The sequence below is a fragment of the Eschscholzia californica genome, unplaced genomic scaffold, assembly GCF_041429995.1.
Source record: "Eschscholzia californica isolate CP2 unplaced genomic scaffold, dmEscCali1.0.p SCAF_3, whole genome shotgun sequence".
Taxonomy (NCBI): domain Eukaryota; kingdom Viridiplantae; phylum Streptophyta; class Magnoliopsida; order Ranunculales; family Papaveraceae; genus Eschscholzia; species Eschscholzia californica.
The window spans coordinates 38,482,967-38,499,850 of record NW_028238420.1 but is presented as its reverse complement, the minus strand read 5'-3'; the positions used below and the strand labels follow the sequence as shown (position 1 = coordinate 38,499,850).

Genomic DNA, 16,884 nt, shown 5'->3' with positions numbered 1-16,884 from the left:
ACCAGAGTACAATTAAATTTATATCTGAAGTGGGGGAACATGATATTTATTTATTACTCGTTTTACATGAATCTTTTCAGTATTTAGTTAAGAAAGATAGTTGTTTGTTTGGAAAAACTGGTCGAGTCGACGCAGTGAAAATATAAATTTTTTTTTCCTTTGTGTTAGTTACGAGGATAATATAGAAGAATAGTGGGAACAATAAACAAAGAACTGAGAGTAATAAGACAACGATTTTTAACGTGGAAAACCTCCTCAATATGAGAAGTAAAAACCACGAGACTCGTAGTCCAACCAAATCAACTATAATAAGCAAAGTACTTACAGACTGCGTCCACCCGAGACTCAGACTCCAAAAAGGAATAAATCTCAAACACGAAGAAACACAGAGAAATCCTTACAAGAAATAACAAAACATCCCAGAAATTTGCAGTCCAAAACGACCCTAAATTCACTAGGATTCCGGCCACCAAATCTCAACCAAAACGTACAAAGACTAGATGAACAAGTCAGGAATACCTCTGCAAAATTTCAGCTTAATCGGACAAGATCTTACCGTCGGATTTTCTGAACAACGAAGACTGTGCTTGCTGAAAAGTTCTGCCCCGCTCTTCTCGGCAACCTCCTTCTCTCCTCTCTTCGCTTGTGCGTTTTTAATTGTGCTATCAACTTCTAATTAAGATTAAGGAAGTATTTATAGACTTCCCCTTAACCCTAATTCCACCGTCATAAGTAACTGACCCAAAGAAACTCGACTCCGGCCCGGGTTTGTTTCTTAAAACAAACCCAACTAGGTTTCCCCATTAGGAGGAAATCCCAACCATTTGGAGGAATAAGAAATTTTTAGAGGAACCCCACCATCAGACATATAGAGAAGGAGGAGAAGAGAGAGGGGAGTGAAAGAGAGAAGTCTTAATTTTAAGGTAGCCAAATGTAATTTGTCTGTCGTCCTTGTCGGCTTGATGAAGAAGTTGTGATAAAGATTTTGAAAAACAAATTGCAAACCATTATTTTTTACTCAAATTTATACTGGAAAGTTTTTTCTTGTTTCTCCGAAGCAACGCCCTTGTAAAAAAGACGTTGGTAGCAGTAATATGTGTTTGACACCTTTAAATATAGAGTGTATCCAAGTATTTGCGTATCGTATTTTCAACAAAAAAAAAAAAGTATTTGCGTATCATCCTTTTTATGTATTCCTTTTAACAAGATATGCCATCTCAACAAACAAAAGAAACAGGAAAGAAACAAGATATGTCATTAAGGATCATAAAGAGCACTTTCAACAAAAAAAAAAGAAAAGGTTTCAACAAAAAAAAACAAAAACAAAAAACAAAAAAAAAGAAAGAAAAAGGATCATAAAGAGCACCAACTATTACACATGCATCCCCAGACCATGGTTCACACCATATTTTAGGCTTATTCTTAGCCACAAGGTTTTTTTTTGAAAGTTCATCTATATTTTTGATACAACAAAATCCTCTTTGAGATCATCACATTAGAGATTATCATAATTGATCATTTTTAGTGGGGGGTTAATTGTTCGTAATTTTTGTGAGAACTTTAAACTTCTTAATGTTTGAAATTTTGTGTTTTTGTTTCTAGAATTCTTATATTTTTAGAATTTCAAAATTAAGTGTTATTGGTTTAGAATTTGTCAAAGAACTTTGAAATTCAACATTGTTGACTTAGAACTTCTAAATGACATATTATTCATTTTTTACAAGAAAACTGAACTTTTGAACTCAGGATCTGACCCTGGAATTTTTAGAGACCATTTTACTCACACTTTTGGCAACTTAGTGTTGGAAAAATTATCTTCGGATACAAATCAAGAGGGTTGGAGATTATAGGCTTGAAACAAGTACTAGGTACACTTTCCTTAAAGCATTATTTGCCCCCTCTCGATCTGATTACTTGAATGTTATTAGGCAAATTGCTTCCCAAGATATGACAATCCTTTGTGAAATTACACCAAGTTATGTGTGGAGATTTCACTTAAAGAGCACTAGAACACACTGAAGATGGCAAAGGATTATCCAACAGATTTCAAATTATTTCTATAGTTGTTTAGAGAAATACTTATTTATAAAACATGAAAAGGCACATTTTTAAATAAAAATCTTTTCACAAAAGATATATCTCTCCATAGATTTTTATCAAAAGATGTAACTATTAGCAATCAAAATAAAATTCAAATTTCAGCAATTTTTTTTTCAATAATTGAAAACTAATTTCTGATTTTATAAAATATTTTAATTAATAACTTGTCCAAAATTCCAACACTTAGAAGTTCCACCTGAACGAGTGAAACTTTAAAGTTTTAACTTTGTATTAAGAGTGTGTATGGAAATAATTGGGTTGAGACGACCACAAACCCCTCTTATCTATATAAAAGAAAACGACCAATTTTCTCCGTTTTTTTAAACCATCAAATTCATCTTCTTCCTTTGTTTAAAGTCGTCTCTTTTCTTCTATACTCTCATCAAGTCTTAATTTTCAAACTCGAACTCGTCACAAATACTTCTCTTTGTTCTCTTTCTCTCTCTCTATTTTTAAGCTAGGTTTATTAGTTTACAATTTACATTCGATTAAGATTGTAACTTAGGCCATATCTCTATCCACTATTTTGATTCTCCATTGAATCACCAATTTTTGCTTATTTTGTTTTTCCATGAATCCAGTTTGAATTTTGTAATCTCGTCCATAAACACGAGCAATTTAGTAATTTCTTCTATTGTAAATATTTTTGAAGGGAAGAGTTTGTACATAGTCGTGACTAACAATTTGAGGGCTCGGGACGAAATTTAATTTTAGGTCTTTTGTACAAAAAGAAATACAAGCAAAATGATAAAAAAAAACATATAATTTCTTTGTAGAACGTGTCGTGTAGAGTCTAAGTGATTTTTTGAATATGGTATCTTTTGCATCATGATTTTCAAATATGTATTTATGTATTGTGTATGGAAATAATTGGGTTGGCCCACAAACCCCTCGTATCTATATATAAAAGAAAACGACCAATTTTCTCCCTTTTTTTTAAACCACCAAACTCATCTTCTTTCTTTGTTTAAAGTCGCCTCTCTTCTTCTATACTCTCGTCAAGTCTTAATTTCCAAAATCGAACTCGTCACAAATACTTCTCTTTGCTCTCTCTATTTTCAAGCTAGGTTTATTAGTTTACAATTTACATTTTATTAAGATTGTAACTTAGGCCATATCTCTATCCACTATTTGGATTCTCCATTAAATCACCATTTTTTGTTTATTTTGTTTTTTCATTTGAATTTTGTAATCTCGTCCATAAACACGAGCAATTTAGTAATTTCTTCTATTGTAAATATTTTTGAAGGGAAGAGGCTGTAGAGTGTGACTAACAATTTGAGGGTCCTGAACGAAATTTAATCTTAGATCTTTTATACAAAAAAAATACGAGCAAAAGGATAAAAAAAAACATAGAATTTCTTTGTAGAACGTGTGATGTAGAGTGTAAGTGATTTTTTGAATATGGTATCTTTTGCATCATGATTTTCACATATGTATTGTTGGAATTTTTTAAGAAACTTCAATTTTTATTTCTTAAAAACACCTCAAAAGATGAAAGAAATGCACCCAAAATAACAAAATTATTAAGAGAAAACCTAACTGAGCAGAAATAAAGATTCATTTAGCAATTAACGTCTCAATTTAAAAAATAAGGGAAAAAAACAAACGCGCGACAATGTGATCAAACCTGGGTTAATTGCTTGGAAGCTCACAACTCTAACTAGTAGAACTAACTAACTAACTTTTCACACTATTTATTATGTTACTTATATATCACTTAAAAACCCTTAGAGAAAATAAGCCCCTTTGTGGGGGGGGCCCAAGGTGGATGCCCTACCCGACCCTCAGCCCCAACTCTGAGCCTGTACACGTAAGTTGCAATATTCTGATCAAAAATACAAAATCTAAATTATGAAGGTTATTAAAAAGAAAAAGTCGCGGCTAGGGAATAAAGAAAAATCTCCCGGTGATAAAGAATTAGTCAGTAAAAATTGACTTAGAGAGGTCATATTCTTCTTTTAGTCCAAAAATTGACTTGATCAAACATTGCTCCCTAATCTTCTCTCCCTCCCTCTCTCACGTCCTATCTCTCTCATTATCTCTTTTGTTCTCACTGACTATCTCTTTGTCGTTCTCACTCTAGATCTCTCTCTCTTTAATTGTAAATCAATCTCTTCTCTCTCGTTGTAGACATATATCTCTATGTAGATTAATTTATCTTTTTCTTTTTCTCTCTCGCAGACTTTATCTCTCTTTCTCGCAGTCTCCATCTCGCTTTATCTCTCTTGTGGTATGTATAAGATCTCTCTGTGGAGATCACAGAGTTCGGTTCTGGCGAAGGAAAACCTTCTCTTCGCCGGAACAGTGTGTTTGTGTGTGTGTGTGTGAGAGAGAGGGAAAGAGGAAGGGAGAGAGAGGGGGGGGGAAAGACAATGAGAGATCGATCAAGAAACAATGAGGGATTGAGAGAGAAACAGTAAGAGATCGAGAGACATAGATAGGGAGATCAATAGAGAGAGAGAGAGAGAGGGAGAGGCCGAGAGAGAGGGTAACCGTAAGTGAGTGAGGAGAAGAGAGAAGATGAGGCAATGGTAGTGAAAATGGTGATAGAGAAGATGAAGATTAGGGGGCAATGTTTGATCAAGTTAATTTTTGTGTTAAAAAATAATGATTCCCCGAAAATGTACAGAAACACATGGATTTCTTAGAGACTTTATTCTCGGGAGATTATTTTTTATGCCCTAAAGCCGCGAGCCCGCGACCAAAGAAAAGTGGGAATTATGGGGACTCTTGCTACAATGCGATCAAAATTGGAGAAGAAAATGTGTGTATGGTATAGATTTGGGCTTAAGCCCAAATTTTAGTTACAAATTGGACCAAATTTGGGCCTCTGCTATGATAAAAGCCCGATTAACACAATGAAAACGGCCCACTAAATATCAGTATTTATATGTGTTGCTTGAGCAAAGGGAAAACCTTGGTACTTCCAATCATCTTCTATAAACACTGATCGGAAATTTTCTAGTGCTGTTCATTTCCAGATTTCGTCCAAACTATGAATGTAAGTTCTATAATCTTCCTTGTTTTCTGAATCTCTGTTTATTTTCATTATTTGAGAACGTTTGTTTGATTTCATTATCGTTTTTTTCTTTTCTTTTGAAGTCGACTACAGATTTGCTTGGTCCTGAAAGCGAAAATAAATCAAGAACACTGTAAGTTTTCAGAGCAAATCATGAAATTTTAGTTGTTTAGCTACTCAGATTTGGATCATCCAGTTTAGAAACTCGTTTTTTTAGTTACTTTTTTACAATTTGAAAAGCTAGGGCACAAGTAGTTTGATCGTTTCGGGTTCATAGTGGTTGGTTAATTAGGGCAAACCCGTCACTGATATGGAAACATCTTGAATTTCTTACATATATATATGAGCATCGATTAGAATTTTTTTTTTTACTTTACGAGTAGGTCAATATGAAAGAAACTTGTTTTGGTATGTGATATTGAAGATGGAATATCCTTTTTCCTCGTTTCATACAGGAGCCCTTATGTTACTGGTACCTCAGTGATAGCCATTAAGTATAAGGATGGAATTCTAATGGCTGCAGATACTGGAGGTTAGTTTTCAGTCCCCTCCCTTGAATTACAGTTTTTATTTTATGTAACTTAGGCGAATTTTCTGTTTGTTATAATAATATATGAAAACAACTTTTTCATAAGAAATAATAACAAGAATAAAGATACAAAATTTATGTGTTTATCCAAAACTGGGGACTTTATAATTAACCTTTGGCGTGCTTTGAGTACGAGAGTATGACCTCGAAAAAGAGTGTTAAGATGGTAAAGAATTATGCATCAAGAAAGCAGGTTTTTGACTAAACATACATCCCCTAAGTATAAGAATATAGTGCTACCTAATCTCTTTGACAAGTGGTATGATAAAACGTTGCCAATAGAACACAAAGGACATATTCCTGGAGGAAGAAAAAACAGACACGCTTCCTCGTCAGTGAGAGCACATCTATAGTTCATTAAGGGTCGGTGGAAAAGCACATCATTTCACCACAAAAATCGCGAGCCTCATTTGTGAGACGGAGCTTCTCAGAAGTCGAATTTATTTTCTTTTCTAACTGCAAGCATATTTTAAATCATTGATTTTCTTCTCTGTTTGTAATACTTTTACTATTCTTGTTTAATGTGAATTTCTGTGTGAATTCGATAGGTTCTTATGGTTCAACTCTGCGGTACAAGAGTGTGGAGCGAGTTAAATCAATTGGAAAACATTCTCTTCTTGGTGCAAGCGGAGAGATTAGTGATTTCCAGGAGATCCTCCGTTACCTTGATGAACTTATGTAAGTATGTGTGTGCCTTCGTTTTAGGAAGCTCATGATGTTTGTTACCTGTATATGACAACTCCTCCACGCTCCATTAATTTCAATCTGCCAGTTGGTGACTGATTTAGTATTTGCAAGATTATGATATATAAGTCTGAGCTGATCCCTACCATTTGATGTTGCAGCTTATATGATAACATGTGGGATGATGATAACTCTTTGGGACCGAAAGAGATTCACAACTATTTAACTCGAGTGATGTATAATAGGCGCAACAAGTTTGATCCTTTATGGAACTCACTTGTTCTTGGTGGAATAAAGAATGGGCAGAAGTATCTCGGCACAGTAATGTTTCCCCTTTTATTTCTCGTCATTCTTCCGATTTCTTATACACTGAATTTATGTTTTGACATTCAGATTTGAGAATCGTTTTGTTGTGCATTTGATTAATACAGATTACTTTTTCTTATGAACTATATGCAGGTTAGTATGCTCGGAGTGCATTTTGAAGACAATCACGTAGCGACTGGATTTGGAAATCACCTTGCTATCCCAATCCTGCGTGATGAATGGAAAGAGGACTTGAGCTTTGAAGATGGTGTTAAACTACTCGAGAAATGCATGCTTGTCCTTCTATATCGTGACAGATCTGCCATCAACAAGCATCAGGTCCTTTTTTTTCTCTCTTTGATGCGTTCAACTTTCTCTGTTCTTTTCTTGTGGTTATATATTTATATGAAATGAAATTCACTCATTCACTGAACCACACAACTTGCAGTGTCACCCTCATGAGCTAATTTACTGATTATTTATTGAGAAAGTATGAATCTTAACTATCTAGATGAATACTGTGTCCATAGGGCATTTTGAGAAATTTTACTGGGGTTCTATTATATTCCACATTTCTACTTGTATCTAAAACTAAGTAGTTGCGCTCCAAACTCGGTCAGCTTGGCCAGGGCCAAAAACTGGTCGAAGTAGGTTGCTCAAAGGAAATGACCCTACACAGCCTGCTTCGCGACAGGGACGGTCATTGCCGAGCCTGGCCGAAATCTCGGATGTCTGGCCATGGCACGTCATGGGCCATTGGTGACTTCCGCAGTGGAGTCACTAGGGAGAGACAACCTAGGTTCGACTTACTTGCTAGTTCAGGTTACTATCATTTCCTGCTACTCCAATGTAAAACATGTAACTCTTTTGACTACTGACTATCAATAAACTTTTCTGTAGTTTGATCTACAATATTAGTGCCTATAATAGTATAATTGGAGTTGTATAAGACACATGTATTTAACCTAATGTACTACTTGGAAACTGCAGATAGCGAAGATAACTGAAGAAGGTGTGACTATTTCTCAGCCTTACTCATTGAAGACTTTCTGGGGATTCTCTGCCTTCCAGAATCCTTCAACTGGTGCTCAAGGCTCGTGGTAGTGATGTAATCTTTGTTGTCTCTCCGGTACAAACTTATTTGGTTCCTAGTTATGCATTTAAGAACACAGGATTTTAAGAAACAATTCAATGTCTCTGTTTTAACAAGATATTATAAATTGCTGCGACTTGACTTAAGAGATTGTTTAGAAGTTTTTCTTCATGTTACTGGATTGTGGATTTTATGTTTTCTGCATATATTTGTAAGTATCATAAAAGTCACAGAAGCGTAGTGAGTCAAAACCTTTCAGTCATAGAAGCTGGTGTGACAAAACTACACTTATACTAGTCTTTACGTCATAAGACATTTTATTCTCTCCACAGCTGCGTGTTTCCATGTCATCTTCTTTGGATTTAGAATTACCATCTCTGTCTTCTACGACATGCTGAGCCAAATACCGAAAACTGAAACTGGGATATCTTCCTGATCAGCAGTTACTCTTCTTCTTTAACATCTGCTGTTCCAATGTATCCACAGTTCCATCCAGTTTTAAACTGGAGTCTTACTCAAGGAGGATGATATGAGTGTGACAAAATCATGAGACTAGGAAATTGTACGATGAAACAGGTAGATCCTTGATGGTACTTACGAAAAGCTGGAGAGCAATTACTACGCTCAAGTCTTGCAACAAAAAGTTACTACGCTCAAGTTGGATCATCTATCTGAAGGTGTCTTCAGTTCCATGTTGCACCTCAAACTCTGCCAAGCATTTCTGTTGAGGTGCATACCTCATCAACTCAGATATTTCGTTTGGCACGCCTGATATGGCTCTTTGCAGGATACCATGCAGTTACTGGTGCACATAGGTCCACATAGTAGTACACAATTAATAAAAATATAAAAAATGGGGTGAACGACAGATGACACTATTTGTCTCTCATTGTGGTCTTCACCACGACCGCCATCAACCACCAATGTGGCCCATCACCAACCAGACCTCGCCCTCTCCCTCCCTCCCTCCCTCCCTCCCTCTCTCTCTCTCTCTCCCTCTCTCTTTCTCTCTGTGAGTAAAGAGATATGGTGGTTGGTGACCGTTATGGTGCAGTTTATGGAAGCTTAAGATGAAGAGAGAGAGAGAGAGAGAGAGAGAGAGAGAGAGAGAGAGAGAGAGAGAGAGTCAGAGAGAGAGAGAGGAGGAGAGTAAAAAGAGAAGGTAGTGGTTGGTGGTGGCGAAGAAAATGAGGATGAGTTTTTTATGTGGGGTTTTAAAGAATTGACATAGTTGACGCCAATGACTTCGTCAAATTCTAAGCTAAAGGAGTACACCGTTTATATAATACCTAGATAAGAAAAGGGGAATGTATGCTGAGATACCAAGATTTTAAGATGCAATGGTGAATAAAATAAATACAACATAACCACAAAGCAAATAAAAAATAAGGACACAAGATTTATAAAAGTTCCGACTTCGGAGCAAGTCTTACGTCATCTTTGAACCGCACCACACTACCCACTATGAATATGAAGTTATAACTTTTGTGAGTGACCATACATAATCACCAGTGACTAGTGACCTTCCTTACAAATCTAATTATAACTCTCTTATCCTCACTAATACTAACTCTCTCTTGATCTCACATTCTCAGTTTTCTTTCTCTCTTGTAAACAAAGCAAAGGAAGATATGGATAAAGATTTCCATGCTTCCCAGCATAACTTCATTTCAATTGCGTTTAAGTCCCACTCAACCTCACCTTCCTAACATGTGATCCCAACACAAAAAAAAAAAAAATAGCCTCTCACCTTGCATACTTGGCTATACCATGGAACAATACATTATACTCCACTTTCTATCAGTTGAATACAAAAGAGACATTACAAATGTTGGACTATCCTAATTCTTTCTTTCCCTAGAGACTAGAGTTATAAGTCAGCCCACATCATCCTCATAGAAAAAAGTGTCCAATTCTCGCTCACTGTGAAAGAGAGGTTCGACACGAATCGCGCTTACGGGCCCGAACTCCTGCGCCTCAGGTCGCGCGGTTCGTTTCGCGGCCTGACCTCATTCCGCATGTCTTCTAACCTCTCTCTCTCTCTTTCTCTCTCTATAACTTGGGAGAAAAGAAAAGTGAAAGTCAGAAAATACCATTACTACAACCGAAGGGAAACACGATTCCAGGTTCTCAACAATATTTCAGAGATTTCAGCTAAAATTCTAGAGAGAGAAACTAATCTTAGAGAGAGATAGAGAGAGAAGAAGAACTGGTTCTACAGAGATGGTTTTATGGGAGATCACATTAGGTACAGCTTACTTCCTGGGATTGAAGAAAACGTATAAACTCGCTCTCCGTCTTCAACGTCGCCTTATTGGTCCTAACCATCCTAAGATTCAGCAATTTGTTCATCGGTAATACAATACCGTCTCTCTCTCTCTCTCTCTCCTTCTTATTATTCTCATTTGATTTTTGATTCGCGTTTCTTTTTATTATGATCAAATTGATTGAACCAAGTGTAATCGTGTTTATCCTCTACTTATAAATTTCATTTGAGATGAATATTTAACTCTCACGCATATACAAATTATTTTAGGGTTTTGTTTTGTTACATTAGGATGATGGTGATGATACCGTCACCAATAGTCTCGTTTCTAGGTCCTCCTTTACATTTGCGTGATAAGGATCACCCCATTTTGTAGATGGCATTATGATCAATCAATCACTCGTAGAACTGGCACGAGGGGCCCCAAATGGTGGGATCCTTTCCACAAGGAGAGACTTGACTTAGCGATCTTTGATTTACTGATTGCTTACCAAGATGGAAAACCTGATTGACTGATTTGAAGAAGGGAAAACGCATGTGTTTCAGAAATTCGGCAAGATTGATAACCAAGGTTTTCCATCTTGGCTAGAAATCTTGTAAGGTTAGCTTTAGTGAAGTTGTAAAACCTTTTGTTTCGATCAGGATTTGTGGTTGAAGACAATTTATTGGTTTCTTTTTTCCTTTAGTTGTAGTGACTAATGAGTGATAAAATTGAAAATAGAAGATGTTTTTTCTTGCTGATTGAGACAAGGCTTATATTGGTTTTCATTTACTAGTGACTAACCTAGGATTTCGATTCAGAATTTTCAAAAAGGTAGTTCTTTCGGAAAATGATAAAATTCTGACCCTGGATACGTCTCACCAGTGTAAAATTCAAACTTTGTTGTACCTAGCTTTTTACGGATGCTCTTTAGACGCTAAATTTTCTGCTTGCTTGCCAAGTCTCGTTTAACAACTTGTGAACATATTTTGTTAGGGAGTAGTATAGAATTGAGAAGAAGGAATAGTTTTCTTCCACACACGGGGTGATTGTTAGGCATAAGAATTTCCAAGCTAGACATCGTGGAATCACCTTATACGGTAGGGGTATAGGGCTGTGAGTCCCTTGTCATTTTGTGCGAAACTTTACAGGTTACACATCATACATGTGTTTTCGAAGAAAATCCTTACTTCGCTTAACCTGGTTGATGAATAAGTTTATTTTTTTCGTGGACTTCTAACTGATTGTATCATTTTAGGCGTGTTCGTGCTGTTTTTGACATGGCAGTCAAGGTTCACAAGAACGTACAGCAGAGAGACCTAGAAGTTGGTAGGAATTTTGGAAACTGGATTCTAAGGTGGCTTGATCGAATGAAACCGTCAGCTCAGATACGTGCACTTCCACCCGGAGAGCTTCCCAGTGCTGGAAACAAAACGAAGCATATGACAAAGTCTAGCACAACACAACCTCCTGGGAACATCAAGAATTCCGACAGCAAAATCCCAAATTCGAAATCTGATGGGCGTGTCTTTACCTCATCGACGAACTTGAAACCAAAATTTCCTACTTTCATGAGAATGATGGAACCAGTAAATCCTACCAGTACAAGTACTCAGTACAGGCGTTTATCCATTTCAGGACCTGAAATGCCAAGACTTAACTACAGTTTAAGTAGACACGAAGGAGTGATTAGAAAGGACATAATGCAATGGATGGCGAGGAACTGAAGTTCGAAGATTTTATCTCTTTCTTTCGCCTAATTTTGTGTTCTCGTCCATCATGGGGATCTTGAACTTTAAAGGAATTGCCCCCAAAATCGTTGTTAGGAGAAGCAAGTTTAAACACGATTCTTCTGAAATGTTAGTTCTTATTGGTTTACAGGTGATGCTTAGTATCGGAGGTGGTCTTTGTAACAGTTCAGTTCTTTGTATTTTCTTGTTAGGTTCTGGTATTGTCAAACAGAAAGAACACGGAGACAACTGTTTCTTTTATTTTCCATCTGTGGATTCTAAATAGTTTGTTGGATCTGCGATGTTTTAGAATTTTTCTTATGCAACCCTGTAGTATGTTTGACTGAAAAATGAATACAACTAAAGCTCATGTCTAATTACATATACTTTTGATCCAGCGGTATGCATCTCCTTCTTAAGGCTCAGAGGTGATGGTTCGGGTCTGGTTAGAAGTAGTTTTCTCCAAATAAGGGACTTTACATGACCTTTGAGGGTTTTAGTCTCTTGCTTATGGCAATTAATTTGCTTATTCAATTCGTGTTGTATCAAAGGCCATGTGACTCTTGGAGTCCTCTGTTAAAAAGAGACATGTTTGGTCAACACTTGGTTCCCAAATGGTTGATAGTATTGACATAAACCCTAGAACCCTAGAAATCCTAGGTTCAATTACGAAAGGAGGTGAAATCCATAATTGTTGAATTTGAGTTATGAAAGGTATAAATGTAATAAGTTTGTCCGATTTTAGGCCTCTTTCCTGTTGTTGGGTTTTAGACCTATTTCATTATTAGTTTAACTTAAGCGGTTATCGGGCTTATCACATCTTCATGATGTATCAATGCCTTGTAAGACTAACCTAGATCGTAGTCGATTCCTCAAAAAAAAAGTGACCTGTGTGAGTACGGTTTTATTACTTCTTCAACCAAAAGAGTACACATACCAAAGTAGCTTGCTAACAAAGGAAAATCCAAAATCAAACATCGGATTTCTGTTAATCTAAAATTATGATGAATAGTATCTCGAGCAATCCTAACCAATCTTAACCACAAAATGCAACATGGATATCTTGGAAATTTCAGTCATCAAAATTGATGATTACATGGTTTACAATAGTAGAGACAAGCCTTCCTTTTTGGGTGCAGCAGCAGCAGCGGTAGTAGAAGCGGTAGCAGAAGCAGCAGTAGCAGAAGCAGCGATTTTCTTGTTTCCAGGAAAAGCTTCGCGAGAGATGTCAACGAGGGCCTTAAAGCTATAAGGTTCATGCATGGATAACTCTGATAAAACTTTCCTGTTCAACTGGATGTTTTCCTTCATCAGCCCATGCATAAAGTTCCCATAGTTCACCTAACATTGGATAAAAAGGGAAACATACTAAGAACACCAACTCTTAAAGAATAGTTCTAAAATACCGAAGAAAATACAAGCTGAGGCTTAAAGTCAACCGCGGGTTATCTCTTGAAGTAGGCCATTGGGCTAGGGACTCCAGACAGCCAAGTGACTCAAGAGTCGCTCATCTCAGCTATTTTTTTAATATATATATATATATATATATGTAATATGTGTGTGTGTGTGTGTGTATTATCAGGATGTTGGGTTACAGATCAGGAAACTGGGCGGAAGACCCTATTTCATGTTGGTCTTGGTGAAAAAGTCGTGTATTATTTGAAGTCTTGGGCTCTATACGTAAACATGTGCAAAGTGAAAACCTTGCATCCAATGTGGGGACTTGCGCACTTTATATAGGGAGCTGAAGCCTAGCATAATTGACGGATCCTTTTCGACAAAAGGAAACTTCGCCTAGGAAGTTTTTTTGTCATTTTCCCCTAAAATGTGTGTGTGGCATGTGTGTGAGTGGGTGCATAAATGTTATATTGTATCTGTGCCTTTGGTCCTTGGATTTAATAATCTACTTGATGTTTAAATCATTTCCTCATCAATCAATCTATAAATGTCTCGACGAATTCACGAAGGAGGCAAATATTGAAGAACATAAATGTGTACATTTCGGTAACTTAATATCAATGAAAATTTAGCAGTGAGATATACTCAAGATTATAAACTTACTCCATGCAAGCGAGAGCCAGCATTGATACGTTCAATCCAAAGCGACCGCATGTCTCTCTTCTTAGTTCGTCGATCTCTATATGAATACTGCAAAGCCTTCTCCACCCTCTCTCTTGCTATCCGTATGCAATTCTTTGCTCTTCCCCTAAACCCCTTCGCAAGTTGGAAAATCTTCTTCTTGTTCATGTTTTATAACCCTGTGAACCTCTTCTTTACTCCACTGAGTCCCTAGGTCTGAATCACAATTGCACAAGAAAACTATCATGTTTCATCATCGGAGAAATACTGAAATCATTTATACTCCCTTCCACCTTGATATGAAAAGGAGAAGAAAAATTGGTCCAAGAGCAATAAAAAACTTAACTCTTTTGACCAAGAAACCAGACAGTTTTACAAAAATATGAAAAATCGAGAAAGCGTCACAGGGACATGGCAAGTGGAACTAGATCACCAAACCTCGACTACTTTAAACACAATTTCTGATCACATCAAAACTATATTCAAGAACCAATAATTCTTTGAGTTCTAGAAATGCTCGAGCCATTCAGCTTATCAGCTATATCCTTAAAACACTACAACACTCTACCATGTAGGATTCGCAGATGGAGTAGTGAACAAGGATATATAAAGAGCGAAGAAGAAAACTGAAAAGGAATGAAGACGAAAGAAAATCGAGCAGATTTAAAGGAAGGAAACAAATAAACCTAGAAGTCAAGGGGCTTACTGGGTGTCTGGGAAGTTCCCTACTGAAGAAGGAGGTGAAGTAGGGCTCGAGTGAAACTCTAAAGGGAAGTCTGAAGTAAAGTTGTTGTAATGACATCCGGAAAAAAAAGTGTAAAAAGAAAAGAATACAAGAACTTCAGACTCGAGCTAGTTTGAAAACAAATTGGGCTCTGTATAAAGTGGATCTGCCCACTGGTGCCTAGTGCTTTACTAGCGCCTAGGGCGGAGTAGGCCACGATTTTTGCAGCATAGATTAGCTATAGCCGTGTAACATTCCAAAACACTGAAATATCATAACCAAGGCTTAAAAAGATGAAATAAATTTGAAATTTAAAACAATCTTAACATAACCTTGATATTTATGATATGTTTTGAATATAGATTTTTTAGGGTAATTTCATTTTCGGTAAAGATTGATTCAATCGACTAATATCCGATAAATTGGAATATAAAAGATTCAAAGGAACTGTAAATGCTTATAGCTGATAAAGTATGCAACTAAATATAAACCTTAATTTCATTTTAATCAAGGTGTTTCTCATGGAAAGTAAATGAATCACATAATAAGGAAAATGAGATTTCTCTAGTGTTGGTTTTCAGTCGGAAAAAAGAAAAATCAAAGCTCAGAACAAGTATAAAAACCTTAAAAAAATCCCATTTTAACCTAAACCAGAGAAACCCAAATTAAAAAGAAAAAGTTAAACTTGATTAAATTTGATTTTTTTTGTTTCCGCAAAGAGATTGAACATTAGTGTCCCCAAATGAAATATTGGACTCTCAACCTCCATTAATGAAGACTTCATACCTCAAACTCATGTAATTTCTTATAGAGGGCAAGATCTAACAAGGAGTTTTTCTAAAACCCTGATTATTTTATCAACAAGTGAATTCATTAGGCTTCATAAAAACAGAAAATGCATCATAATAATACTCACCGGAAAGCGGTAAAGCCTGTGACAGGAACTGGATTGAGTCTTCGTCTGAGGAGTTGAGAGAGAGAGAGAAGAGACAGATGCTCACAGAGGTTTTAGGTAAGGAGCTTCAGATGAACCCTAGGGCTTATTGGAATTACGGAACAACTAAGATGTACCGCTAATTTCCCAGGAAGGTCCCGCCAATCCAAAGGGAGTTCTCTGAAGTCTAAATTTTTGGCTAAGGGCGCCGTATAGAAGTAATGTTGGGCACCTATTGAATTACCCATTCTACTTGGGTGTGGGAATCGGTCCGGACGGGCGGGAAACGGACGCTAACTCAACTGGCCCGGGCGGAACGGGCACAACTCCTTAGTGTCCACTCGGACAAAATGAGTGGACATTTCGGATTTTTCTCCAACAAAGTGCCTGACCGTGACCGTTTAATAGTCGCACAAATTGGGTATCGGTCGGTCGGTCACCGGTCACTAATGAACAAATAAGAAAAAAAATTTCAAAATTAAAACTATTTAGTAGCTAAATACAACTTTATAAACTCCGACTTTATAAATCCAAAAAATAAATGAATACAAAATTAAAAGATAATCATTGAGATTTTTCATGGATTACGATCGGTTATATTCTTCTTCTCATAGATTACGATCTTGTATTGTGGAATCTAAGGTTACTCGTGAGATATTGAGATTTTGGAGGACAGAGTGACTAGAGAAGTAGAGATACGAAGACAAGATTAAGGAAAACGATTTCTAAGGTTATATATTTTTACTCTTTAAATCTAACGGTTGTAGCCAACCTTACAAATCTAAAGGCTTAAAATCAATCATATAGGTGGTCGGGTATAATGGGTAGGATAAACGGACGGGTATGGACGGGTTCGGTCGGATGGAATATATAAGCGGGCGGACTCGGTCGGATCACCGGGTAAGGACCTATGCCCGCGTCCGTCCTCTTAAGCTCTTTCGGTTGGGCGCGTACGGACCGACTCGGACATCGGACGGTCACGGACCCTTCGGACTCTGGACGGTCGTGGGCGAATTTCGGGTTTCTGGATCAAAATCCCACCCCTAATTCTACTCCATAAATGAAGGTCTGTTTTTTCTGATTCTACTACACACACTATCCTTCCCAAGAAATATATTATGGAAGAAAGACAAAGCTCAAAGCTCCATCTCTGCACCCCTTTTAGGAGAAATCTGAAAGAAGAACGTCTCAAACTTCTAACCGAGGGTGAATGTGCTCTACTGAAAACAAGGGCGCTACATCTATAACATATTCTTCAGTCGGGATCACGCATTTGGTATATTGTAACTAATGGTACATACAATTTTCAAATTGGGACTTACATGTAGATTCGAACTATTAATATTGTAAAAAACGTTGATGTTATTTTACCATCAC

At 36.8% G+C, this 16,884-nt stretch overlaps 3 protein-coding genes across 3 annotated transcripts; 2 read left to right on the top strand and 1 right to left on the bottom strand.

The window, feature by feature from the left end:
- The first annotated feature begins 4,969 nt into the window (after positions 1-4,969).
- On the top strand, positions 4,970-7,970 carry PBG1 (20S proteasome beta subunit G1). The gene is made up of 7 exons (XM_086669040.1): positions 4,970-5,104; positions 5,206-5,255; positions 5,578-5,654; positions 6,260-6,389; positions 6,557-6,716; positions 6,855-7,040; positions 7,692-7,970. The coding sequence occupies exons 1-7, from the start codon at positions 5,099-5,101 to the stop codon at positions 7,803-7,805; spliced, it is 723 nt and encodes a 240-aa protein (XP_086525166.1). The 5' UTR covers positions 4,970-5,098; the 3' UTR covers positions 7,806-7,970.
- Positions 7,971-9,495: 1,525 nt separating this feature from the next.
- On the top strand, positions 9,496-12,147 carry LOC147550097 (uncharacterized). The gene is made up of 2 exons (XM_086670538.1): positions 9,496-10,148; positions 11,299-12,147. Exons 1-2 carry the CDS (start codon positions 10,018-10,020, stop codon positions 11,765-11,767), a joined length of 600 nt encoding a protein of 199 aa, XP_086526664.1. The 5' UTR covers positions 9,496-10,017; the 3' UTR covers positions 11,768-12,147.
- Positions 12,148-12,654: 507 nt separating this feature from the next.
- Positions 12,655-16,721, bottom strand: LOC147550096 (Ribosomal protein L20). The gene is made up of 3 exons (XM_086670537.1): positions 15,490-16,721; positions 13,832-14,065; positions 12,655-13,111 (listed from the first exon to the last, which is right to left on the bottom strand). The coding sequence occupies exons 2-3, from the start codon at positions 14,015-14,017 to the stop codon at positions 12,872-12,874; spliced, it is 426 nt and encodes a 141-aa protein (XP_086526663.1). The 5' UTR covers positions 14,018-14,065; positions 15,490-16,721; the 3' UTR covers positions 12,655-12,871.
- Positions 16,722-16,884: the final 163 nt, after the last annotated feature.

What these genes read in the sequence shown, in the direction of transcription:
- PBG1 (XM_086669040.1), top strand. An exon ending in AATGGCTGCAGATACTGGAG is followed by an intron (nt 5,655 to 6,259) that starts GTTAGTTTTCAG and finishes TGAATTCGATAG; the next exon opens with GTTCTTATGGTTCAACTCTG. An exon ending in CTGCCATCAACAAGCATCAG is followed by an intron (nt 7,041 to 7,691) that starts GTCCTTTTTTTT and finishes TGGAAACTGCAG; the next exon opens with ATAGCGAAGATAACTGAAGA.
- LOC147550097 (XM_086670538.1), top strand. Translation starts at nt 10,018, where the DNA reads ATGGTTTTATGGGAGATCACATTAGGTACAGCTTACTTCCTGGGATTG. An exon ending in ATTCAGCAATTTGTTCATCG is followed by an intron (nt 10,149 to 11,298) that starts GTAATACAATAC and finishes GTATCATTTTAG; the next exon opens with GCGTGTTCGTGCTGTTTTTG.
- LOC147550096 (XM_086670537.1), bottom strand. Translation starts at nt 14,017, where the DNA reads ATGAACAAGAAGAAGATTTTCCAACTTGCGAAGGGGTTTAGGGGAAGA. An exon ending in CTGGCTCTCGCTTGCATGGA is followed by an intron (nt 13,112 to 13,831) that starts GTAAGTTTATAA and finishes ATCCAATGTTAG; the next exon opens with GTGAACTATGGGAACTTTAT.